This window comes from Ochotona princeps, chromosome 3, assembly GCF_030435755.1.
Source record: "Ochotona princeps isolate mOchPri1 chromosome 3, mOchPri1.hap1, whole genome shotgun sequence".
NCBI lineage: Eukaryota > Metazoa > Chordata > Mammalia > Lagomorpha > Ochotonidae > Ochotona > Ochotona princeps.
The window spans coordinates 91,044,227-91,071,219 of record NC_080834.1 but is presented as its reverse complement, the minus strand read 5'-3'; the positions used below and the strand labels follow the sequence as shown (position 1 = coordinate 91,071,219).

The window sequence follows — 26,993 nt, the reverse complement described above, 5'->3', positions numbered from 1 at the left end:
AAATAAATTTAAAAAAGCTTAAATGTTTAAAAGAAAAGGATTGATTTATTTGAAAGAGTTACAGAGAGCTAGAACAAGTGCAAGGTCTTTCATCTGCTGGTTCATACCCCAGAAGGCCACAGTAGCAGGAGCTGGGTGGGTCCTGAAGCTAGGAGGTTCTTCCAGGTCTTTTTTTTTTTTAAGATTTATTTATTTTTTTTGCAAAGTCAGATATAAAGAGAGAGGGGAGAGACAGAGGAACATCTTCCGTCCGATGATTCACTCCCCAAGTGAGCTGCAACGGGCCGATGCGTGCCGATCCGATGCCGGGAACCTGGAACCTCTTCCGGATCTCCCACGTGGGTGCAGGGTCCCAATGCATTGGGCTGTCCTCAACTGCTTTCCCAGGCCACAAGAATGGAGCTGGATGGGAAGTGGAGCTGCTGGGATTAGAACCGGCGCCCATATGGGATCCCGGGGCTTTCAAGGGCGAGGACTTTAGCCGCTAGGCCACGCCGCCGGGCCCTATCTAGCTCTTTATTTTTCATATCATGCAAGTAACAGTAAGTTAACAAACATGTTTTAAACACAGATGGTCATTTATTCTAAAAAGGAAGATGATACTATTAATATGCTTAAATTGTGTATTTTAATATAAACTGAATGATCGCTTTTCAGCCTTTTGGCTAATACCAAGTATAATATAAGTTGAATGTAAGCTATTTTTTCTAAGTATTTTTTTTCTTTTTTGCTATTTCAGGTGCAAGTGAAAGTGTAGGAAAACATATGCTTGAAGCCTGCAACAATAACTTGGAAATGGCAGTCACAATGTTTTTGGATGGCGGAGGAATTGCTGAGGAGCCCAGTACGAGTTCTGCAAGTGTATCTACTGTCAGAGCACACACAGAGTATGAATTTCTTTAATATTACCTCTTGTCTAAGTAGTTTTATTTTTATAAAAGTTATATCAGTTGTCTGGTTTTGAAAAACTAGAAGTTGAAGGCTTCTGGGAAAATATGATCGATGTTTTTGTACTTACATAGTTTAAATTCTGTGGAGTACTCTGATAGCTGTTATTGAATCCTCTCTCTTGTTTACTCCTCAGAAGAGCCATCAGGGCTTACTGCATAGTTCAGGAGGCAGGGCACCTTGTGGTCTGGAAAGTCGATCTGCCTGACCAGGTGTGGCAACCAAAAAAGAAGAAAGTTGTATAGTATGCATTATTACGCACATTTTTTATTTGATGAAGCGGGAGCGCAGTCGTTTCCTAAACTACACATTGGTTAAGTAGCTGTTATGGAAATAATGCTGCGTGATGGTCAGGTTTCTCACTTCAAGATTTTCTTGTATTGTCCCAGGAAAATTTTTAGTTGCCTCAAAAAATTTTGAAAAAAAATTCTTTATTTTTTTTTAACATTAATTTTTATTGGAAAGTCAGATATACAGAGAGGAGGAACAACAGAAAGGAATCGCTTCAGTCTGTTGATTTTCTCCCCAAGTGGCTGCAATGGGCAGAGCTGAGCTTATCTGAAGCCGGGAGCCAGGAGCTGCTTCTGGGTCTCCCACACGGGTGCAGGGTCCCATGGCTTTGGGCCGTCCTTGACTGTTCTCCCAGGCCACAAGCAGGGAGCTAGATGGGAAGTGGAGCTGCCAGGATAGAAACCAGTGCTCATATGGAATCCCTGTGGTTGCAAGGTGAGGATTTAGCTTCTAGGCTACTGTGCCGGGCCTGGTAGGGACATTTCTAACACATACACAATTTCAGGAGAAATAAGTCAACAATGAAAAGATTTGCTTAGGGAACAATGCCTTAAAATTTGAGTTTTCTTAATATAATTAACAGATGTGTTTCTTTTTGATGAAAACATTAATAGCTTCCTCTTAAATTTTTGTGCCTATTATTTCAAATTGTTTAAAATTGGTGAGCAGTTTGTTCAGTTAGCTGATATCTGACAGGAAGAAGTGTTTCTTACTTATCCTTGGTTATTTTGCTTATTGAAGATTTATCTGTCTAACTAGTGATTAATTATAGGATGTTAGTAATTTTAGGCAAGAATATTCATACTTTATTTTATAGATTATATTTTACAGTTTCAACTCCTAGATATTGAAAACAGGTCCTTAAACTCAATTATTACTATGACAAACACTGAACAAAAGCTTTATTGCACCTGCCTTAAATGTAATTTTATATAGTATTTGTATGCTTATAATATGAACAGGAAAATAATGAATTTGGAAGTTACTGTTATTTGCTGTTAGCACTTATCAGCATAGTTTAATATTTGAATTACAACTATGAAATAATGACTGTTACCGGTAGGCATTTTTTAATGGCATATCTAAGTATTTTTTTTTTTTTACTGGAAAAGATGATTATTAGTAGACATTGTGTAGATAAGCTTTAAAGAGAATAGCCTTTAACTACTTTCTCCCTTCTGTATGTGAAGGTCCCTTTACCAAGTAAGTCAAGATTGTTACTTTGTTAAATTTCTTTTCTCTTTCTTTTTTTTTTTTTTTTTTTAAGATTTATTTTATTTTTATTGCAAAGTCAGATGTACAGAGGAGGAGAGACAGAGAGGAAGATCTTCCTTCCGATGATTCACTCCCCAAGTGAGTGCAATGGCCGGTGCTGAGCCAATCCAAAGCCAGGAGCTCTTCCGGGTCTCCCACATGGGTGCAGGGTCCCAAGGCTTTGGGCCATCCTTGACTGCTTTGCCAGGCCACAAGCAGGGAGTTAGATGGGAAGTGGAGCTGCTGGGATAAGAACTGCTACCCGTATGGGATCCCAGTGCGTTCAAGGCGAGGACTTTAGCTGCTAGTTCACCACGCCAGGCCCCTAAATTTCTTCACAATTAGTATAATATCACATGTTTGTTTATTCTAGGAAATTTTTGTGATAAAAGCATAATTGTTATTCACTTTTACCTTCATTTTTGGGAAAGATTTTTTTTTTTTTAATTGAAAAGTGAGATATACAGAGAGGAAGAATTTTCGTCAGTTGATTCACTGCCCAAGTGGTCCCAAGGCCAGAGCTGAGCTAACCAAAGCCAGGAGCCTCTTTCAGGTCTCCCATGTGGGTGCAGGATCTCAAGGCTTTGGGCCGTCCTCCACTGCTTTCCCAGGCCACAAGCAGGGAGCTGGATGGGAAGTGGAGCCGGGACACACACCGGCGTCCATGTGGGATCCCGGCATCTGGAAGGCGGTAACTTTAGCTGCTAGACTATCACACCAGATCCTGGGAAAGATTTCTAATTTCTTTTTTTCCCCTTGAAATTTTTTTGGGTGGAGAACTTGGTCGGGAAAGGGAAACATTAACAAATATTGATTTTAATTCAATTGAGTTATCTATGTCAGGTCCTTTATTCCAGTTATGTCTAAAACATTTAGCATGTTTCCTAAAAATTTATTCTACCTGTTAGTTTGAATGCATTTGGAATACTTACAGCAAGAAAACAGGTAGTAGAAAACAGTTTTCATTTTCATTTTTCCTCTTTTTTTTTCTTTCAAAATAGAGAAGAAGTTCGTGCCCCAATTCCTCAAAAGCAGGAAATATTGGTGGAACCAGAACCCTTGTTTGGTGGTAAGTGAATTTCCCCTTCCCCCAGGTTTACTTGCTCTGGTTACCTTTCTTGGGGATTTTAATGAAATTATCAAAAGATGTGAAAGGTTGGTCAGAGAGATTGGTCAGAGATTACTTCAAGTTTTGGCTCAATTTTTGTATTTCTGTACTTGTTTCAGGAAAGTTCTACGGTTGATTAACAGTGATTTATAAAAAGAATTTTTGCTTTGTATTGGAAGCAAATCTGTTCTATAAAAGATGGGTTATGTTTTTTGTGTTCTGAATACCCACTTAACTACCATATTCTCACTGTCTTAATTTGCATTCTTTTCTAATGCATATTAGAATTGTCATTGAATTTCTACAGGTGCTGTTTCTATTTTCCATCCTTGAGAAAGTAAATCCTATAGTAGTAATTTGGAAGATCTAAGAAATAGCATTGAAGAGGCAGGCAATAATAGTGGTTTTTGGGTTAAGCGTGTTTTGACCTGAGGCGAGGTTCTTGACTAAACTTAGAGTAGAGGCAGGAGTTAAAAGTGGGAGCAGGTTATGAGCACAGGATTTTAAAAGGTTGGCTAGTTGGCTCGCAATATGAGAAACTAATGAGAATACTCAAAACTGCTTAATAGAGAAAGAAGAAATGGGAAAGCAAAGTGAATCATGTGAAAAGCTAACGGGCTTGCCTTTGGCATTTTGAAGTATAAGAAACTTGTGCTATGTCTCCTATAATAGGCTTTCTTAGGTGGTCGTTTTATATCCAGTGCTAATGCAGCTTTATTAATTATTATAGTTAGGAAATAGCACAGTTGTTCTATATCCAATGCTAATGCAACTTTATTAATTGTTATAGTTAGGGAATAGCAAACAACTGGTTTTAAGAAGGCATAACTTGGGTGTGGCATTGTGGATAAAGATATTGCTGATGACTCCAGCATCCCATATGGGTGTTGGTTTGTGTTCTGGTTGCTTCACTTGCTATCCTGCTTCCTGCTAATGGCCTGGGAAAGCAGCACGTGGATGATCCAAGGCCTATGCCCTTGTCACCTGTGCAGGAGGCCTGGGTGAAGCTCCTGGCTGTTGCTTTTGGCCTGCTTCAGCTTTGCCCATTGCAGCCACTTGGGGAGTGAACCAGTAAATGGAAGACATTTTTCGTTATTATTCTTACTTTTAAATGGAGAAATAACTCTTTAAAAAACCCATATTATTTGATAGACTATGTTATTCCTGCTAGAAACATATTTGAAATAGAAATTTCTAATCAGTAATTTTAAGATTGAAAATGACATTCTTTGAGTCTTCTTAAGTAGGACAAAAGAAAGAGGGAGAGCTGATAAGTTTTTTAAACTTAAAAAAATTCATTGTGAGTTGAAACATTAAAGTATTTTACTTTTTTGCTAGATTGCTTTTTCTAGAAATAATATTGTGATCTTTAACACAAACATTGATACCTATGTAAGTATGCAAGACATAATCCAAGTATGTTTTCAGCAAAGCTGAAGGTTTTAACATATGGTTCTGCAGTTTTTGTGTTTTCGTTTTGTTCTTTACTCAGTAGTGTTCAGTGTATTGGAAAACACAGATTGTTGGGAAAGATGCTTTGCCATGATTTGGGAGACTTTATACTCATCTAATCCTGACCCTAATCATGTACTAACATGATCATTGACCTGGTTACATGGTGGTTATATTGAAAAAAAATCATTTAAAGTCCTTGTGTATGGAACTATCATAAAATAATTTTTTAAAAAAGGAAATAGGTCCTTATGTATTATAATGTGTATAAGTGATCTGGCCAATTTTTCCAGGTACATTTTGGTTATTAAATTGAAGATTCTGTATTAATTGCTCAAAGATGAGTAATAGGTATTTCTGAAACAGCAGAAAACTGGTTTTCAATTTTACAGAATCTTGGGTGGGTTTTTACTTCTTTCACTAAGAGACCTTAAACCTTGTGGTTTATGACCTTGTTACTGAGGCACACACCAAATAGTGTTAGATGCCTTTGTTGTAGAGTGCAGTTAGCTTACACTAGACACAAGTGTAGATGTTAATAGGAGTCTTTATTGGCCAGTCTTGGTGACAGCCACTCCCATTGTGCTCTGGGAACTATGGCATAGGCAGAAGTCGAAGTCTTGGGTTTTTAAGCTCTCATCTTCCAGTCGATTAAGAGCCATACAGGACAAAGTTTCCATGCATTTAGTTAATAAAGTGGCAGGAGGGGTCAGGTGTGGGCAGCCTCTGGAGACATTTCCCTGGGTCAATTAAGTTGAATGGCACAGGAGGCAGAAGGGTGGAGCATGTGCAAGGAGGAGCCTCACAGCCACAGGCCTTCAGGTAACTTCAGTGGCAGTAGAGGAGGTAGGAAGGGTGGGCACAGAACCTCTGTGTCACAATCTGTCTGCACCCCATCACGTTCTTTGGTTTAGCTTACTGTGTGTCTGTTGCTTCCATTTTATTTATGTGGAGTCAGATTGAAAGTCATCTTGCTCTCTAATTCTGCCACTTGGACGCTGGCGTTTCACACGTGTTTAGTCAGTTCTAATATGTAGTTTTTTTCATTTGTGACACAAGATGAGTGGACTAAAGATGACTGGATTATGAATGATGAAAGTTTCGAAAACTTTTTGGTTTTTGAAGGAGAGTATCATGTGCATCATCAGTACATAATAATAAGAAAGTTTTTAATGTTTATTTTTAAATAAATTCTATTTTCCCCCTAAAGCTCCTAAAAGACGACGACCTGCACGATCAATATTTGATGGTTTCCGAGATTTTCAAACTGAAACTAGTACGTATCTGTGGACCAGCTTATTTCCCTCTCCCCTTGCCCTATTAAAAAGAAAAAGATGATTAACGTTAGGCAGTTAAACCTACTTTGAGGATTCACCTTGTTTACAAAATGAAATAGCAGAGGTGTATATTTTGGTGCAGTGACTGCTTAGGGTGCCTGCGTCCCATCCTGGACTGCCCGACTTCAAGTCCCAGCTCTGCTTTCAGTTCTGTCTTCCCGTTAATGCATATACTGGGGGCAGCAGGTGATTGCCCAGATATTTAGGTTTCCTGCCACAGATGTGAGAAACTCGGATTGAGTTTCCCGGACTGGTTGTTGCAGTTATCTTTATCTGAGAGGTGAGCAGGTGGATGAAAAGTCTGTCTCTCAGCCTTTCAGATAAATTAAAAAAACAAATGAAGCTATTAAAAATGATTAACTTGCTCCTAAATTTGAAATGTTCTAAATTCTAAATTGTTTGCTTGTAGAATAAATGTTATAATTAGGAAGTTTGCTAATTTATGAATTTAATTGGCTTCTAAATAAGTACTGAAATGCTGAGTATAATAATGTAAAAAAAACTAATTTTCCCAAGGATCCTGATATCTGTCAACAAATGGAATTATTGTATCAAAACTTGCTATTGCAAATGGTTGAAAACTAGAAGAAAAAGTCATATTGTCCAAAGCAGTCACTTTAAGCATTTTGGCTACAATTGCTTGGAATAGGTATGTATCATTCTGTGGAATAAGTTAGAGTGAGAATCTTTTTTTTTTTACGATTTTTTTTCATTGCAAAGTCAGATGTATAGAAAGGAGGAGAGAAAGAGAGGAAGATCTTCCGCCTGATGATTCACTCCCCAAGCAGCACCAATCCAAAGCCAGGAGCCAGGAGCTGCTTCTGGGTCTGCCACGCAGGTGCAGGGTTCCAAGGCTTTGGACCATCCTCGACTGCTCTCCCAGGCCACAAGCAGGGAACTGGATGGGAAGTGGAGCTTCCAGGATTAGAACTGGTGCCCATATGGGATCCCAATGCGTTCAAGGCAAGGACCTTAGCCACTAGACCACCGCGCTGGGTCCTAGATTGAGAATCTTAAAAGAATTGAAAAGGTTATTGTCTCTGTTGCCAGAATCCTTAAAGATTGAGCATGAAGGTAGGCAGAGATGAATTATGATCATTTCAGAGCCTGACACCATAGCATAGTGGCTAAATCCTTGCCTTGCAAGCCTGGAATCCCAAATGGGCACTGGTTTATATCTCAGCTGCTCCACTTCCCATCTAGCTCCCTGCTTGTGGCCTGGAAGAGCAGTAGAAAATGCCCAAGGCCTTGGGACTCTACACTGGCATGGGAAACCCAGATGAGGCTCCTGGCTCCTGACTTCAGATTGGCTCAGCTTTGGCCTTTGCGGCCACTTGGGGAGTAAATCAGTGGATGGAAGATCTTTGACTCTGCTCTTCTCTCTGTACTGCCTTTCCAATAAAAATAAATAGCTCATAAAAAAATCACTTTCAGAGCTAAATAAATGAGGCTTAAAAGTTTTCTTCTAAATTTTTGAGTATGTGAATGAAACTGTTTTCATTCGGAGTCTCAGATCTTAATTTTTATTTGTATCTACCTGAAAACCTGGGGGAAATGATATTCTACCTGTTGGCTCAAGTCCAAATGCCTGCAACAGTCAGGGCTGCACTAGACCCAGTCAGGAGTGCAGAGCACCATCCAGGCCTCTTGACTAAGCACTTAGGCCATCGTCTGCTTCCCTCCAGTGTGCATTAACAGGAAACTGAAGCAGAAAAAGTAAGACTCAAACTTACCACTGTACCACCACTGTACCACAATGCCTACCCCACGTGTCTCTGTTTTTAATTAATTTTGTGATTTTATCCTTCCTTGGGTGAACACCTTTGAGCTTTGAGACTCCTTTCTTAACCCTCTGTTCCACCCCCACCCCACCCCACCCCCCCGAGCCAGCTTTAGATTTTTGGGTTGCACTCAAGTGCATTGTTCATTAATTTTCCCAGTTGGTACAAGGCTTTGTTGTTATTGTTGCATTCATGACTGTTATATGATTGAAACTTTTTCTTCCTGTGTTCCAGTTCGGCAAGAACAGGAATTAAGAAATGGAGGAGCAATAGATAAGAAACTGACTACTCTTGCAGATTTATTCCGGCCACCCATTGACTTAATGCATAAAGGCAGCTTTGAAACAGTAAGTTTTTTCAGAGTGTTTTATTTTTTTAAAGACTTATTTATTTTTATATTACAAAGTCAGATATACAGAGAGGAGGAGAGACAGAGAGGAAGATCTTCCATCTGGTGATTCACTCCCCAAGTGACTGCAACAGCCAGTGCTATGCTGATCCGGCGCCAGCAGCCAGGAACTTCCTCCAGGTCTCCCACATTGGTGCAGGGTCCCAAGGCATTGGGTCATCCTCGACTACTTTCCTAGGCCACAAGCAGGGAGCTGGATGGGAAGTGGAGCTGCCAGGATTAGAACCGGCGCCCATATGGGATCCCGGCGCATTTAAGGTGAGGACTTTAAGTGCTAGGCCATGGCGCTGGCCCTGAGAGTTTCATTGTTAATGCCATTTCTTTTTCTGAGACCAAAAAATATTTTCAGAATATAGAAAAATATTTGGAAGAATTTCTGGAGTAGGCCAGGTTAAGCCATGGCCTGTAATGATGGCATCCCCTAATGGAGTTCTAGCTGTTGGACTATCTGATCCAGCTTTTTGCAATGCTTTTGTGAAACCTGTGGAATGTTTACTCCAACAGGAAACCTGGATGGAGTTCCAGGCTCTTGACTTTCGCCATGCCAGCTCTAGCTATTTGTAGTCATTTGAAGTATGAATGAACAGTGGAATATTTTCTGTGTGCATGTGTGTTTGTCTCCATTTCTCTCTCTCTGCCTTTCAAAGTCTAAATAAATCTTTTTAAAAAATCTTTAAAAGCATTAAGTACATGATATAACTAAAGGTTACTTTGACTTGCATTTCATCTATCAAGATGCACAGTGTATTTTTCCTACCAGTGTATGAAATTGTTTGTTAAATTCTTATATTATTAGCTTTGTGTGGCCTTGCTTGAGAAGCTTTACTGTTTTGATGTTTTTTTTTTTAAATCACTTTTGTTTATTTGAGAAGTAAAGTTAGAGAGGAACAACAGACAGTATTTTCCATCTGCTGGTTCAATCCTAAAATGGCTGCAGTCTGTAGTGACAGTGACTCTGCTTCCAATCCAGCTCCCTGCTAATGCTCCTGCAAAAGCAGTAGAGGCTGCATACCTGCCTGGCTTCCCTCCCTCCCTCCTTCCCTCCCTTCTTTCCTTTCTTTCTTTTTAAAGATTTATTTATTTGTATTATGAAGGCAGATTTTTACGGAGAGAAAGATCTTCAGTCTACTGGGTCACTCTGCAAATGGTTGCAACAGCCGAAGCTGAGCTGGCCTGACGCCAGGAGTTTCTTTTTGGTCTCCCATGTGGGTGCATGCCCAAGGCTTTTGACCATCCTCTACTGCTTTCCTAGACCATAAGCAGGATTAGAAGTGGAGCAGCCAGGACATGAACTGGTACTTATATGGGATGCTAGTGCTTACAGGCTGAGAATAGTCAATTGAGCCATTGCACTGGCTGTGCCTTAAAAATAAATACAAAGTTAAAACTTTAAATAAAATGTTTTGTAAATACACAGTGGAATATTACTTGGTTAACAAAAGAGAATGAATTGCATTTGCAGCAAAATGTACTCAACTGGAGGATATCATGTCGAGTGAAATAAACTAAACCCAAAAATACTGCATGTCCTCCATTTACATGGGAGCTAAAATTTCAAAAACAGCTGAAAAGTAAGAATAAAGAATGTCTGTGTATATTGGAGGTGTGCATTTGGTGCAAAGATAGTTTTGTAAAATTTGTTTTATACTTTGTCAGACCATAATTCAACTATAGATATAATGATCTGTGATTACTTTATAATTTACTATATTCAGGTGAAATAGTTATTTGTCTATTCTATTACTGCTTATAACCATTGCCTGTATTCCCACTAAACTAAGATCTCTTTGCTTTTTACTTGTTCATATTCGGTAAAGAAGCATTCTGTTATAAGTCTAAAATGTGTTATTTCAGAAGTTAGAGGAAGAAGAGCAGATGAGGAGGAGGGGATGTCCTTTTCTTAGAATTATACTGAATTTGTTAAATATTAAGTAAAGTGAAAAATTTTTAAGTTTATATAAAGATACTTACATGGAAAGGGGACAACTTTTGAGTTGAAGCTGTACATCACCAGGTAGAAATTGTTTGTAACAAATGTTGTGTAACTTTATTCTGATAGGCCAAAGAGTGTGGCCAGATGCAAAATAAATGGCTGATGATAAACATCCAGAATGTACAAGACTTTGCATGCCAGTGTCTCAACCGTGATGTATGGAGTAATGAAGCTGTAAAGAATATTATCCGGGAACATTTCATTTTCTGGCAGGTGAAGTGAAGTTTTTTTGTTTGTTTTTTAAATATTCATGATGGATATAAAAGTAATGGCAAGCAGATGACAGCAGTGAACTTCTAGGAGATGGTGGGCAGGAGATGGGGGACAGCTGTTTAACAGGAAGGCTCTTTAAAAAGTTCATGGGAAGTGAGTATTTTGAAAGATTAAAGAATTTTGTGGAAGGCAAGCAAAAGAAGGAGACGCACACAGAGAAGGAAAGGGGGTTCTGGAGAGAGATCTTTCATCTGCTGGTTCATTCTCCCAAGTTTTGCAGTGCTAACTAGGGCTATGCCAAGCCAGGAGCCTGGAACTTGCTATGGATCTTCCCTGTGCAGGGGCCCTAAGTTTGATATTCTTTTAACTATTTATGTCCTTGACATGTCACTTAGTCTTTCTGACTCTAGTTTCTTGACATATTTAATGTTGAGCTGAGGTTAAATAGTTTTGTATCAGTTCTAAAATTTTGTAAAAAATTAAAATAAAAACTTTTGAATGAATTTGATCTTATACTATTAGTGGTATTAATTTGTCCATTCATAGTTTAGAGGCCCCTGAATTCTGTGTATCTTTTTAATAGTAATTGCATTCTTTATAAATATTTTTATTGGGGTTTACCTTGTAGTCCAGTAGCTTAAGCTGCCACTTGCAGTCCAGGGAACCACATAGGCTTCAGTTAAATCCCAGCTACAATACTTATGGTCCAGCTCCCTGCTACTGTTCCTGGGAAAGCAACAGAAGATGGCCCAAATCCTTAGGCCCCTGCACTCATGTAAGAGACCCAGATGAAGCTCAGGACTCTTGGCTCTGACCTGGTCCAGTCTCAGCCATTGTACTGTTTGGGGAGTGAACCAGCTGACTGATGGAAGATCTGTCATCCCTCTGTTTTCTAGCTCTTTCAAATAAAGAAAGAAATCTTAAAGCAGGAAAACTTTCAGTTTATATTGATTGAGCATCTTTGTCCACCACTGTGCTAAGCCCTCAGATTTATAATGTTAATAAATTGTGATTTATCAAGATACATATGTGAAAGTCAAGAATGAAGTAGGTAAACAGATAATTTGAATGGAAAGAGCAGTACCTCTGCTTAACCTAGAAAGATGATTGCTAAGTTTCCAGGGGGACTGAGGACAAAATTTTGAGGGAATTCTCGCAGATGACCTTCATCTTCTCTTTTCAAAGGAATGAAATTCCAACACATGGCAATTTTATCAAAGGTGTATTTGTAAAATCAATTGGTATTGTTGTAAAAGCAAAGTTGTATTGATTCTTTCTTTATATCGTTGATTTAACAGGTTTATCATGACAGCGAGGAAGGTCAGAGATACATACAGTTTTATAAGCTGGGGGATTTCCCCTATGTGTCTATCCTGGACCCGCGGACGGGTAAGAACTGTCAGTATGGTCTTCAAACTGTCATGTATCTTCAGTTAAATGATGGACCTTTAATATTTGACTAGATCTGGTTTCAGAGTTATAATTTAGGTACAGAATTTCTATTCATTCCTTTTATAATTGCTTATATACCAGTTGGTATTTTTGAGGACTTTTCTGACAACTTTGGAAGAAGGTAATGTTTTTAATGTTTTTTAACATTTTTGGAAAAAAGAACTGATGTTCTCATCATTTTATAAGTGATTCCTTTAGGGTTTAATCATAGAGGTATTGATTGTTCAGGTATTGATTGAAATCCCCACCAGAGAAACAGAGATTAGAGTTGTTCTATTACTAATTGAATGTGTTTCATGTTGATGTTGCTTTGGCTGTGTCCTTCTGTATGGTAATAAATGACATCAGTCTCAATCAGATGATTTCCTCTATCATGGTGGATTGGAATCTGTTGAATGAGTTAAATTGGTATGTTCTGATTATAAAGACACTGTTAGGTAACAGCCTGACAGGGATAGAGGTATGGATTCACTCTAAGTTTTAATTGTACATGTGCTAAAGAAATTACCTAATAAGAATGTTTAGGAAATGTGTTGATTTTATTGTATGTCTTGGTTTCTAATCTTCAGGTCAGAAGCTAGTGGAATGGCACCAGTTAGATGTGTCTTCTTTTTTGGATCAAGTGACAGGATTTCTGGGTGAACATGGGCAACTGGATGGACTTTCTAGCGGCCCGCCCAAAAAATGTGCCCGCTCAGTAAGTATGACTAGGAAGTGGTGATGGGTAAATAAGGGTAACTGTGGAGGTTTTCTGTGTAAAATGATGGCAGAGGTAATACTGAAGGGCAGTGAACAGTTACTGTTTTTGACTATACAATATTGGAGATTTCTGTGTTATATTTACTGTTTTTCATCTTAAGGCAATCCCATGATGGGTAACCTGTAATTTCTCTTGCAGCTAGAGTTTAGGCATATGAATTAACATCTGGATCTTGAAGTAAGCGATGTAAATGGGCAGAGAAGGGGATCTGACTTGGCAAGCCTAGGAGAGGCTTTTGTTTTTTCAGGAAGTAATTAAATGGCTTTTGGTGTACAGATTTAGCAATGGAAATGAAATATTTACTAGAACAACTTGTGGTTTAATTGTAGTTTACTACCAGCCTCTTACCCCTTCTAAAAATTATTTCTAAACTTGGTACCTTCTAAAGAAAGCTTTCATTAAACAGGTGTATTTGATGATTGGTATTAAGATTAGGTAGATCTTCAAAAATATAGTAGCTTCACACTAATTGTTATTTGGGATGATGTCCATGAGTATAGAAATAGTTCTTACCCTTTCACTTTGTTAGTCTTCTCAAGTAGTAGCAAACTATTCCAGAAGTTAAATGTTGAATTATTTAAAGAAAAAGCTTTAAGATGTAGTATAGATGAGTCTTTTTTAAGGCATTAAAAAATAATTTTTTTCCTTATTTGAAAGGTAGAGACAGAGATCTTCCATCCTCTGGTTCACTCCCCCAGAAGCCCACAACAGTCAGAGTTAGGCTAGGCTGAAGCTAGGATCCCTGTAGGAGTGTCAGGAACCCAGGCTCTTTTTCACGATACAGAAGAAGAAACATAAGGATGCCTTCCTTCTCTCCCTGCTCCTCCCAACCTTCATTTCTTTAAGACTATTTCTTGTTCTTAAGCAGTAACAAGCTTAACATTCTGGCATTTGAAGATACTATGACATAGCTAGTAGAGGAAACTTAACATATTTGTAGTTCTCAAGTATTTTAGTTTTGTTTTTCATGATATACTTCCATAGGCACAGGGATTCCCCTTCTTTCCCCCCAGCTGTTTTCCTCCCATATATGTAACAGTACAGTCTTTGAGAAACAGTTGCAAGTCCAACATTCTGCTATGAAATGTATCATGGCATTGTAGGTATAGACAGCGGTAAAAAAACTGGTATCCTGTTGTTAAGATGTATTTAACAGTTTCATTGGGAGTCCTCCTTTTATTTTGGAGAGGAGATGCATATTACAGCTTATCTTCACTTCTTAGTATGGTAGTCTCCAATCTGCAGTTCATCTGTGAGAATATATGTATATACATATTTACCTATATATTTATTTATTTTGTATTTTGCATGAAGTACCTTAGGGAAAACATGATATTTGTCCTTTTGGGATTGGCTTCTTTTTAAAAAAATTATTTAATTTTTGATGTTTACATAGTTGACAAGAATGCAGACCCTTGAAAACCACTGAATAGGGTGATGAGGGTTTGAGATATGGGAGAAAGTAGATGGAACACATACTTCCAATTTTCCTTTTCTTCTCTGTGGGCAGGTGAGTGAGGGAGAGGGCAGACTACATCAGTACCTGGGGTTGAGGCTGTCCAGTTGAGGTCATCTTAGAAACCCCAGTGTGTGGACTCCCAATGAACGTGTTGTATATATCTAGACAGTGGGATGATGGACTATGTGACATTGTCTGTACCAGCAATGTTGGGGCACACTTAAATAACAGACTGATGGAATTGTAACTCCTTATGAAGAGTTGTGACGTTATCAGAAAAATCAGTCGGGGGGTAAAAATTGGAGGGAGGGGAACCCCAGACTATGCAGAATTGTGCGATAAATGTGTGTGTGTGTGTATATATGTATATATATATAAATATATATATATATAATTTTGAATTTTGAACTATGAGGTACAATTTCGTATAGGCTGGGATTCTCTCCCAAACTCCCACCCCCATCAGATTTTTCCCATTTTATTACAATAGTGTAGTCCTTCATAAGGAATCATAATTCTGTCAGTCTCTTATTTAAGTGTACCCTGTCACTGTTGGTACAGACCATGCCAGACAGTCCAGCATCCCATTGTCTACACATGTCCAACAATTTCATTGGGAATCCATCTTTCGTCTGGAAGCAGGGATGCATGTTCCATTGTACCCTCATGTCTGTGTGATAGAACCCAGTACTCCATCATTATACATTTCCATAAGTGGGAATAAAAATAAAAATTAAAAAAGGTAATAAACAAAAAGAAACCCCAATGTGGAGAATAATGTTGTGACGGTATTGCTTGAGTGGTTTTGGTAGTTCCGAGACACTGTTGGTTTTATTGCTCTAAGGTTGAGAAAATACTTCTAAGGTCCATTGGCTGACAAAGTTCACCCAAGCGCATCCACTCACCCAGACACCTGCCAAAGCTTGGCCAGAAGAGTTGTCCAACCTGTTTGCTCTCCATCTTCTTACATGACAGTCAGTGTTCTCTGCAGGCCCAAATGAGCTGGCCATCATGTGCCCCTTAAGCACCTGGGCATGCCGTCCACTGCATAGACATGAGCAGTCGAGGCCTAGTCCTGATATGTGCATTCTAAGGTCATACCATAAATCCTATGATTTCATCCTGTAACTGGAGTCCGATGGTCCAAGAAACTTCACCTAGGTGACCTCAGGCCTGATTCTTGCATGTGCCAGCCAGTACAGGGTCCAGTTCAGTCCATCACTCATATTAGCATATAAACACACTGGTGAAAATAATTGACTGGTTAGTTTTGTTTTCAGCCCCACATCCCATACAAAGCAATGGACACTGTGGCCCAGCCCAGTCCAGCCCAGGCCTGTCCCCAGCGCTGATTCCTGCACATACCAGCATGTATAGCAGACTAATCCAATCTGTGCTCCATCCCTATTGGGCTCTCATACACACCTGTGGGTGTTACAATTTAGCTCAGCTCAGCTCATCCCATGAACCGGTCTCTGTGTATGTTGATGGAAGCTGCTTCTGTCCAGTCTGGCCCACTCCAGTCCTGGCTCACTTGCACATCAGTGGTAGCTGCAGCCCAACAGAGTGCCCAGTTTGCCTAACTAGGCCCAGTTCCCATCACAGATCTTGCACTTTACAGGGAGTACTGCAGTCCAGTCTGACACAACTTGCATCCTGTTCCAGCACTTGCTAGTGGATGCTGTTGCAAAGCCTGGCCCGTCAGCACTTATCCTGGCTCTTGTATTGGCCAGTGGATACGGTGGCCTGGCCTAGTCCAGCCCTCCCCCAAACCCAGTTCACATGCAGGCTAAGAGTTGTTGCAGCCCTGCCCAGCACAGAGTGCCCCCAGTCCCTGCTCTCATACTCAGCAGTGGGAGCAGTGGCTCAGCAGTGGAGTCCCACAGCCCTCCACTAGGTTTATTCCTAGCCTGGGGTCTGGCATGTGCCACTGGCTGCCATGGCCCATCTCATCTTGGCATTAGCTGACCTCTCCCCATTTCTGGCTCATGCCACGGGTGCTGCAGCCTAGCCCAGCCTGGCCTGGTCTGCCATCTCGTCCTGACTCCCAGACCTGCTGGAAGGTATTGTAGACTGGTCCAACCTGGCCCACCCCCATATCTGACTCAGGTTATGCCAGTGAGTACTGTAGCCAAGCCTGGCCTGGACTGCCCCCAGCCTTGAGTCTTGTGCTCACCAGCCAGGGCTATGCTAACAGGGGAGTTCCTCAAGGTCCTCTATTAGATCAGCACCCAGTTGTAGCTCTTGCACACACCAGTGAGTGTTTGACTGAGCCTGACTTGGCCCACCTTCAGTCCAGACATTCACTGGAAGATATGGTGGCTTTGCCAGAGCAGCCCACACCTGTTTGGCTCTCATTGGTGGATGCTACAACCAAGCCTTACCTGGCCCACCCCCAGGCCCAGATCTCATGTTGATCATGGTGCTATGACCTAGCTCAGCCCAACCTCTACCCATTCTGGTCTCATGAACTCCAGTACTCACACACCCAGATGCAGTGCACACATAATGAAGGATGTTATAACCATGTTCAGTCCATTCCACCCTTATTCCCGGCTCTCAAGCTCACCAGTGGGAACTGCAGCCCAGCAGGAGGTTCCCCTTAGCTCCCCTACCAGGCCCACTCCCAGCTACAGATCTTAGGCATGCTGGTGGTTGCTCTGACCCAGCCTGACCTGGCTCATCCCCAGTCCTAACTCTCGCTAATGGGTCTTGCAGCCTAGGCTTGCCCAGCCTGTTGCCATCCCTGGCTCTCATGCAAACTGGTAGGTATGATAGCCTAGCCCAGCATGACCCACATCCCATCTTGGCTCCTGTGCATACCAGTGTACTACAGTTTGGCTCAGCCTTGCCTAGTCCACCCCGCAAGCCAGCCATACGCCTGCCAACAAGTGGAGCGGCCTTGTCAGGTGTGGCACACACCCACCCCTGACTCTTGGGCTCACCAGTGGGAGCTACAGCCTAGTAGGAGTTCCCCTACTAGGTTCACTCCCAGACTCGGATCTCATGCAGGCCACTGAGTGCTAGGCCTCTAGCCGATATGTTCTGTCCCTCTGTCCCCCCAGTCTCAGCCTTTGTGTATGCTGGTAGATGTTGCAGCCAGGACCATCCTACACACCCAGTTCTTGAGTGCACTTGCAGATGCTGTAGCCTCGACCAGCCTGGCCTATTCCCGGCCCCAGTACTCATGAGTGTTGGTGAGTTCCATGGTCATGCTAGCCTGGCCCATCACCACTCTCCTACCCATTTGCATATCCCCTTCCCTAAGCAATTCACAGTCCCCATTCCTGGGAGTACACAGATCCCCAAGTCAGGTTTTCCAGCTGTTCCATGTCCGTGTGCAGGGATTCCCAGACCCTGTCTGCTGGTGTGCTGGTTGGGGTCCTGTTTGTTTTTCTGGGGTCCATGTCCACTCGCACGCTGACCCCCAGGATCCTTTTGCTGATTTCTTGCCTGGGATTTCATTGAGTGTAATGGTCTCTAGTTGGGAACATTTTGTTGCATATGGTACAATTTCATTCTTTTTAATAAGTTTGCCAAGTTTTGATGTTGAGGATCTTTAAAAAAAGTGATTTGTTTATTTTTAATGGAAAGACAGATCAGATTTACAGAGAGAAGGAGATACAGAGAAAGAGCTTCCACCTGCTGGTTCACTCCCCAAATGACTGCAATGGCTGGAGCTGAACCTTACCCATTGGCCCAAATACCACCTCCAACATTTTTCTGTTACACTTTATGCTTTGGGGCCTATGAAGTATTTACAGAACCAAAGGTTTTACTTTTAAGATTTTTATGATTTTAGGTCTTGAGCTTGTGATCCATTTTGAACTATTTTTTATGTGTCAGATTAAATTTGTTTTTTAATTTTTATTTTGTTACATATGAGTTTCAACTTTATGGTGTATATGGGTATCAGAATTATTTGTTGGAAAAAATTTTCCTTTCCCATTGAATTCCCTTCTGTCTTCTGTATGCTTAGATTTGTTTATGGACTCTTACCATTTTGTCAGTCTTTTGTAATAGTATTTCACTGTCTTAATTATTGTAACTTTATAGTAAGTCTTGAAATCACATGATAGAAGACCTTCAACTTTATTTATTTATTTATTTATTTAGAAGATTTATTCAGTTTATTACAAAGTCAGATATACAGAGAGGAGGAGAGACAGAGAGGAAGATCCTCCATCCGATGTCTCACTCCCCAAGTGAGCCGCAACGGGCCGGTGCTGCGCCAGTCCGAAGCTGGGAACCTGGAACCTCCTCCAGGTCTCCCAAACGGGTGCAGGGTCCCAATGCATTGGGCCGTCCTCGACCGCTCTCCCAGGCCACAAACATGGAGCTGGATGGGAAGCGGAGCCGCCGGGACTAGAACCGGCGCCCATATGGGATCCCGGGGCGTTCAAGGCGAGGACCTTAGCCACTAGGCCACGCCGCCGGGCCCAAGACCTTCAACTTTAAAAAATTATTTTGTTTAAAGTCCCTTACATTTTAATGTTAAACTTTAGAATCAACCTGTCCCTTTGTATCAGCAAGGTGCTGGAATTTTGACTGGAATTTTAGAAGCTTATGGATCACTTTGAGTATTTACATTGTAATATTGAGTCCTCAAATCTGCAAGCATGGAATGTGTCCCTGTCTTTACTCCTTGCAGCAACACTTTATAGTGTTGAATGCTGTGTAGCTTGCAGCCTCACTAAATTCATTGATTCTGTGCTCATACTATCAGCCAATAGACTTGAGCATGATCTTCAGTACAACATTAGATATAGATAATGAGATTAGAAATCTCTACTTAGTTTGTAGTTTGAGATGATAAATATTCAGTCTTTTACCATTAGTTTCATGTTTTTTATCCAGAATGAATTTGCCATCATTTCTTTTTTTACATCTATGGAGATAATAGAAGAGTTTTCTGTTTTCTAAAAACAAATTTATTTAAGAGGAGTAGGGGAGAGCGAGTGAGAGAAGTTTCATTTCTTGGTTTATGCCTCATGTGCTTACAATAGCCAGGGCTGGGTCAGGCCAAAGCAGGAGCTATAATTCATTCTAGGTCGTCCCTCATGGGTGGCAGGAACCAAATGCTTTGGCCACTGCTTGCTGCCTTCAACTTGTACTTTCGTAGGAAGCTGGAGTTGAAAGCATAGCTGAGGCTCTGACCCAGACTCTCAGAGGGTTTCAAGTGGCATCTTAACTGCTGCCAAATGCTTCTGTGGAGTGAATTTCATTGGTTGGGTTTTGGATGTTAAGCCAACTTTGCATTCCTTGCAAAACATCATTAGTTGTAAGCATTAGTTTTTTTCTTTTTTTTTTTTTTTTTTTTTAAGATTTATTTATTTTTACTACAAAGTCAGATATACAGAGAGGAGGAGAGATATAGAGGAAGATCTTCCATCCGATGATTCACTCCCCAAGTGACCACAACGGCTGGTGCTGTGCCGATCTGGAGCCAGGAGCCAGAAATTACCTCCAGGTCTCCCACATGGGCCATCCTCAACTGCTTTCCCAGGCCACAAGCAGAGAGCTGGATGGGAAGTGGAGCCACCGGGATTAGAACCGGCACCCATATGGGATCCTGGTGCATTCAAGGCGAGGGTCTTAGCCGCTAGGCCATGCTGCTAGGCCAAGCATTAGTTTCTTTACATACATATATTATTGAATTTGATTTTGTCAAGAATTTGTGTTTCTGTGTTCATGAAATTTGTTGATTTCAGTTTTTTGGGATGGAGGACTTTGTTTTATTCCCCTCTGCCTTGTAATACCTTGTAATGTCATTTGTCTGGTTTTGGTGTCAGGCTAATGTTGCCCTCACAGTGAATTAAGAAGTGTTTGCTTCTTGGTTTTTCCAGTTACATGATTTCTTCCTTAATGTTCTGTTTTTAAAATATCCATTCTAATTTAGCAAGGATAGGTTCCTTGCTCTCCAGTAGTTTAAACTTCAGTAGGAAAGAGACAGTATACCAGAAAATAATCCTGGCCAGTTATTATGTTACTTCTGCCCTGTTTGAAGTGACTGTTCCTTGTTTTAATTGCTTTTTTCCCCCTGTCTTTCCACGTGTTTTGCCTTCGTCTCACAGGAAAGCCTGATAGATGCAAGTGAGGACAGCCAGCTGGAAGCTGCCATCAGAGCCTCTTTGCAGGAGACACATTTTGACTCCACGCAGACGAAGCAAGATAGTCGTTCAGATGAGGAATCTGACTCTGAACTTTTTTCTGGTAGTGAGGAGTTCATATCTGTATGTGGCTCTGATGAAGAAGAGGAAATCGAGAATCTTGCCAAGTCTAGAAAATCTCCCCACAAAGATTTGGGGCATAGAAAAGAAGAGATCAGAAGGCCACTCCCTGAGCCCTCTGCTAGAACTGAGCCTGCAACAACCACGAACCACCAAGGATTGCCAGCTATGGATTCTGAAATCTTGGAGATGTCGGCTGAAAAGTCAGATGGGATAGTGGAGGGGGCAGATGTCAACGGTGGGTTACACTATAGACTTACTTGAAAATGTGAGCATTGTTGAATAGCTTTGTTTATGTATTAATCTGAATCTGTCTTAAGCTCTTGTGTTTTTTTTTTTTTAACCTTTCCATCAGGACCAAAAGCACAGCTGATGTTGCGATATCCAGATGGAAAAAGGGAGCAGATCACTCTGCCGGAACAAGCGAAGCTGCTGGTAAGTATATGTAATTGGAAGCATTTGCTGAAAGCAGAGAGACTAATAAATTAGAGCTAGATAGGGAGTATTGCTAAATGAGCTTTTTTTTTTAAGATTTATTTATTTTTATTGGAAAGTCAGATATACAGAGAGGAGGAGAGACAGAGAGGAAGATCTTCCGTCTGATGATTCACTGTGTTGTGCCGATCCGATGCTGGGAACCAGGAACCTCTTCCAGGTCTCCCACGCGGGTGCAGGGTACCAAAGCCTTGGGCCGTCCTCCACTGCTTTCCCAGGCCACAAGCAGGGAGCTGGATGGGAAGTGGAGCTGCCGGGATTAGAACCGGCGCCCATATGGGATCCCGGCGCGTTTAAGGTAAGGACTTTAGCCTCTAGGCCACGCCGCCGGGCCCGCTAAATGAGCTTTTGAAGTAGGTGTTAGATATTCAGTTTGATCTCTAACTGGAAATTCATATCTATAGTGGAATCTTACCTCTTGTCAGTTTGTTTCCTTTCCAGAGAGTCCTGGGTGAGTTGCACAAGATTTTTTCTAGCTTCTTTTCTGTGTCTTGTCTGTATGGACTAGAAACCCAACTGGAATGATGTATTTCTGGAACAAAGAGGAGTGGGGCTTTTTTGAAGACCTGCAGTAAGGCTGTTGGGTTTGTTCCCTGGGAGCTGAAACTGTCAGTTGGTTAAGCACCCTTATCACTTCTTCTTGTGTAGCCTCTTATTCTGTCCTACACATTCTCCTCTCTATGTTGGTAGGTTTGTGTACTTTTCAGCTTGCATGTGGTCTATGGTGGAGATGCAGAGCACCTTTTAACCTAAAATCTACCACTGGGGTAAGCAGTTAGCACACTCATTGTAAGAGTCTGATCGAATCTCAGAAATCCTAGGTTCAAGTCCTTACTCCACTCCTGATTCCCGCTTCTAGCTAAGATGAGCCCCAGGAGGCAGCAGGTGATGGCCCAAACACTTAGGTGCCTGGTACCCTCATGGGAGACCCAGGTTGAGTTTCCAGCTCTTGGTTTCAGTTAAGCATTTTGTGGGGATTTGAATAATGCTCCAGCCCATGGGCGGTGTGTGGATCTACTTTTAAAATAATTCAGGGCCCAACGCAGTAGTCTAGCAGCTAAAAATCCTTTCCTTGCATGTGCCAATATCCCTTATGGGCTTCAGTTCTAATGCTGGCAGCCCCACTTCCCATCCATTTCCTGCTTGTGGTCTGGGAAAGCCCTGGAGGATGGCCCAAAGCCTTTGGCCCTGTGCTCAAGTGGGAGACCCAGAGGAGGCTCCAGGCTCCTAGCTTCAGATTGGCTTAGTTCTGGCCATTGTGGCCACTTGGGGAGTGAATCATCAGACGGAAGATCTTCCTTTCTGTGGCTGCTCCTCTCTACACATCTAACTTTACAATAAAATTAATGTAAAAATTTTAAAAATATTTTAAACATTTGAAAAAAGATTTTTATTTATTTATTTTTTTTTATAATCCATTTTATTGTATTGTTGTTGACAATCTTTACATAGTTAACTATAGTTGAAGGAAAATCAAGAAAGAGAAGAAAAAAAAAAAAGGTTCAGGGGGATAGGGAGGTGGGCAATGCTATTATGTCCATATTGTTTCCATCATGTATCTGAGGTAAAAGGGGATATTGAGGGAGAAGCCCCACCCGGTTTCCCGCCCACCCCAAGTCCCGGATGTGGGGCATGCTCTGAGATATGTGCTCAAGATTTTTAAACTCTTGCTTCTTGCCCTGTGTGTTTATTTGTTGCTGGAAGGGAGAAGGAGTCACCAACTTAGGTTGATATCTGAATGAAGTCCTCTTGGATCAGGTGCTGTTTCTGGCCATTCACAGTAGCAAATTCAGCTGAAGAGTGACTGTAATGCAAGTAAGCTGTGGAAGCTGTAGGATAGATAACTCGGACAATGGAAACAAGTGTTGTAAGACTTACTGGTTTGTTTTAAAGGCAGAGTTAATAGAGAGAGCTAAATTCTGTCCACTGGTTCACACCTCAGGTAACCACATGGCCAGAGCTGGTCCAGGGCACAGCTGGGAACCTGGAGCTTCGTCTGGGTCTCCCAGGTAGATGCAGAGGTCCATACACTTGGCCATCCTCTGCTACTTTCTCAGGCCTAAGTAGGGAGCTGGATTGCAAGAGAAACAGCCAGGACTCACATTGGTACCCGTGTGGGATGCTGGTGTTGCAAATGGTGTCTTAACATGCTATGCCATAATGCTTGGTACAGTTCATGTTTTACGTAGTGTATCGTTCTGGAGTACTGTGATGTCGTCTCACCGTCTCCTGCTCTTCTGTCCATGACTTGAGTCATCCTTTTGGATAGTGTGTACCAATACTGTATACACTGTCTGTTCATTAGCCAACCAGTCACCTGTTACAGTGTCTCAGTGCTTGTGGTCAAGGAATCCAAAGCTCAAGGGTGGTTGTGCAGTATATTATTAGAATTGTTTATTTTTTTTTTTTTTAAGATTGATTTTTATTGGAAAGTCATATATACAGAGAGGAGGAGAGACAAAAAAGGAAGTTCTTCCATCCAATGATTCACTCCCCAAGTTGCCGCGACGGCCAAAACTGAGTCATTTCAGAGCCAGGAGCTTCTTTCGGGTCTCATGTGGGTGCAGAGTCCCAAGGCTTTGGGCCGTCCTCGACTGCTTTTCCCAGGCCACAAACAGGGAGCCGGATGGGAAACCGGGCATGAACCAGTCCCCATATGGGATCCCAGCCTGTGCAAGGCCAGGACTTTAGCCAGTAGGCTACCACGCCAGGCCCAGAACTAATTTTGTTGTTTAAGTTTTTAGCGTGTTTGATTTATAAATTAAACTTTAGGAAAAACCATTATGTAGGGTGTTTGGTGCTTTGTGATTTCAGTCGTTCACTAGTATATTGGAACATATCCCCTCATGGAGAAGGGGGCCCTGCTCTAGATGAGTTTTTGGAGGTGGTTGTAAAGCTGGAGGGAAGCATGAGTGGACAGTAGCCAGAGGGAAAAAGTGATTGGAGAGACAGCTTGTCTGTTTCCTGGGAAACATCTGGAAAGGAAGACATTGAAGAACTTGTGAAGGAGATACTCTGTAGTGATTTGATTTCTAAGAAAGCAGGAAGGAATTTGCATGGGTGGCAAGGTTGATTATCACTAGAAGATGTATTTTCACTGATAAAAGAAAGGAGAACTGATAAGACAAAGCATTTTAAAATTGGGACATGAGGTTTCCAGGAAACAATTGGATTTGTTGTAGGAGAGACAGTAATTCTGATCATTTCAGTATTACTTAATGGTCCTAACTTGATACAGATTCATTATCTCCCCCATTAAAATGTTTCTATTGGCCTTTCCACAGGCTAAGCTTTAGTTTTTAGAAAGAAAAACGCACAGTTACTATTTCACCTCGTATGAAAGAATGTTGTTATCTGAGAGTATCTTTCACACAGTTTGTGAAGCAGTTAAAAGTACAAGTTTATTTTGGTGAAACAATTTTGAAATCCATGCATAGTTTTTTTTATATTTAGTATAGAATCCTTGTGTATTATTAAACATTTCTTGAACCAAAATAAGCTTATATTTTAAACTCAGCTGTCCATTTTTTTTTTAATACTTCAGTGTGCTTGATTTGCTACTGAACTCTGATTTCCATCTAACAGCTTTTTCTTCCTCTTGTTTTTATAGGCTTTGGTGAAGCACGTGCAGTCTAAAGGGTATCCTAATGAACGTTTTGAACTTCTTACCAACTTCCCCCGAAGGAAACTGTCTCACCTGGACTATGACATCACATTGCAAGAGGCAGGCCTTTGTCCTCAAGAGACTGTGTTTGTGCAGGAAAGAAATTAACACTATGGCCTGACCTCTCTCAGCTTCCCCCTTTTTCTTCCTTTGTCTTCGTGAGGTACCATGTCACTAAGTATGCATTTTGGCTCATAGGACCACAGAGCCAAAGTTGGACAAGCAAGTCACCTTCCTTCTCTTTACTTACTATACTCAGTCTCTTCCCCTAATACCCGCTCTTTTTTTCTTGTTTCTATTTTCTATTTCTGTCTTGTTTTCTTACCTAAACTGGTGACCAAATGGAAATGTAAACCTCTAGTACTGGCAGCAGGATATGTGTGTTACAATAATAGGTGATCTACACAGCTTTTTTTTTTTTTTTCTTTCTCTTGGATCAAATGATAAAGTTGGTACTCCTCAGACTGTGGCAGAGGAATGGCTAGATTCAGCATAAGAACAACCCTCTCCCACCCTTTTCTTATAGGCCCACATTTTTAGTAGGTGCAAGAAATTGTCTAACACACATTTTGTTTTGTTCTTTATATCAGAAATATCTGGAGTTTTTTATTTACATGGAAACAAAATCTTTAGGGTTATTGCTCATTGCATTTAATTTTTTTTCAAAGGATTCCTATCCAGCTACAGAAAGTATTTCCGTGATACGTGTAATTGGCAAAATGAATGATAAATGTGGAGTTTGTAGCACAGGGTGACTTTTTTGAATGTCTGTCCTAGCCTGAGATGACCCTTTTCATTAATACTCTGTTAACTGTATTGATCCTGCTAATCCAAGAGTAGAACCTTAGCATACTGTAGTAACTGTGAGAGGAAAATGCTTGCTATTTTTGCCAGTACAGCATGTTAGTTCCTTTGGCCCTTCCATTGTCTTGAGTCCACAGGGATCTGTAGGAAGGTGGTTCAATAATCATGCAGTGCCATGGCTTATGATTGTAACCACTGTGGTTATTGATTGTCCTGTGTGCTTAAGGCATACTTACATGTGTCCTGGGAGGAGAAGAAAAGAATGTAGCTGAGAGTTGTTAGCCATATTCCTCGGGTTAAAAGTAATGGTTCATTTTTTTAGCCTCTGGTTGGAATAGTCTGTAAAAGGCCCTGGAAACTGATCAAGCTTAACTTCTTCATGCTGTTTTCTTTCAAAGGATGTCATAAACAGGAAGATTCTCTAAGGGGAAGGCCTTTAAACTCAATTCTTAACACTTTTAGTAGGGAATAGGGGAGGTTACTAGTCATCTTCTGGATGCAGGTGTTTTTCTGCCAACAAAAGCCACATTCAGATTATAGTTGGCAGATACTTCTATAGTGCTTACAACATGCCCTTTTGAATCCATACAGAATCATCGTAAGTTTCACTTGTGCTCAGTTCTTAATGTGAGCCTTAAATAGAGTCCTCTGAAGGAAGAGCAGTGATTCTGGTGCCCTAATCAGAACTCAGTATGTTATCAAACTGTTCTAGAGTTGGAACTGTTTTATCAGTTGAAGGTTGAGAGTATTTCTACCTGAGGAGCATAAATTGCATTGTTCAGAGGTCTTTGGGCTCCCGCCTACTTTAATTGAGATAAATCTCTTGCTAGTACACAATTATAGGATATGGTTTCCGATGGTTGCAGTTTGAGGGACCCTTACTAAAAAGTTGTGTATCTCCTCAGAAAATCATGGAAAATTCTGTTTTATTCTTCAGTGAGTCCTTTTGAATTAATGTTCTTACATTTTTTTCTAAGTCTGTGTAAGTGCTTATGTATAAGTATATAATTGTATAAATATTTATAAATATATTTATATAATTACACTTTCATTTATACGTTGAGTCAAAGTTCTCTTTAGATTGATGACTGAATAATACCCTTTTGGTGTGTTTTTTATACCCTTTGGTGTGGATTTTTTTTTTCCTTCCATAAGCTCCCAAGGCTTAACTAGCAGCTTGTGATGGTTGAGGAAACATGGTTGTCATGTTAACTCCTCAGTGTGTCTCTGAATTTAATTAGCATCCTTGTTATCTGAAAAACAAAGCCATGTACTGTAAAGGGTACACTGGAGGGCAAAAAAACTGCTGGTGGTGGACAAAGTGAGAAAGTGAAAGTCAGCAA

General features: G+C 40.9%; 1 protein-coding gene across 2 annotated transcripts in view; it reads left to right on the top strand.

Moving 5' to 3' along the window:
* UBXN7 (UBX domain protein 7) overlaps positions 1-26,701 on the top strand; it is a 41,994-nt gene extending 15,293 nt beyond the window's left edge. For both annotated transcript variants that reach the window (XM_058662064.1, XM_004577824.2), the window contains exons 2-11: positions 740-887; positions 3,495-3,562; positions 6,264-6,329; positions 8,406-8,518; positions 10,640-10,786; positions 12,085-12,175; positions 12,808-12,935; positions 20,532-20,925; positions 21,043-21,122; positions 24,793-26,701. In XM_058662064.1, the coding sequence (XP_058518047.1) occupies positions 740-887; positions 3,495-3,562; positions 6,264-6,329; positions 8,406-8,518; positions 10,640-10,786; positions 12,085-12,175; positions 12,808-12,935; positions 20,532-20,925; positions 21,043-21,122; positions 24,793-24,954 (1,397 nt within the window). In that variant the 3' untranslated portion in view covers positions 24,955-26,701. The remainder of the gene's footprint in view (positions 1-739; positions 888-3,494; positions 3,563-6,263; positions 6,330-8,405; positions 8,519-10,639; positions 10,787-12,084; positions 12,176-12,807; positions 12,936-20,531; positions 20,926-21,042; positions 21,123-24,792) is intronic.
* The last annotated feature ends 292 nt before the right edge of the window (positions 26,702-26,993 follow it).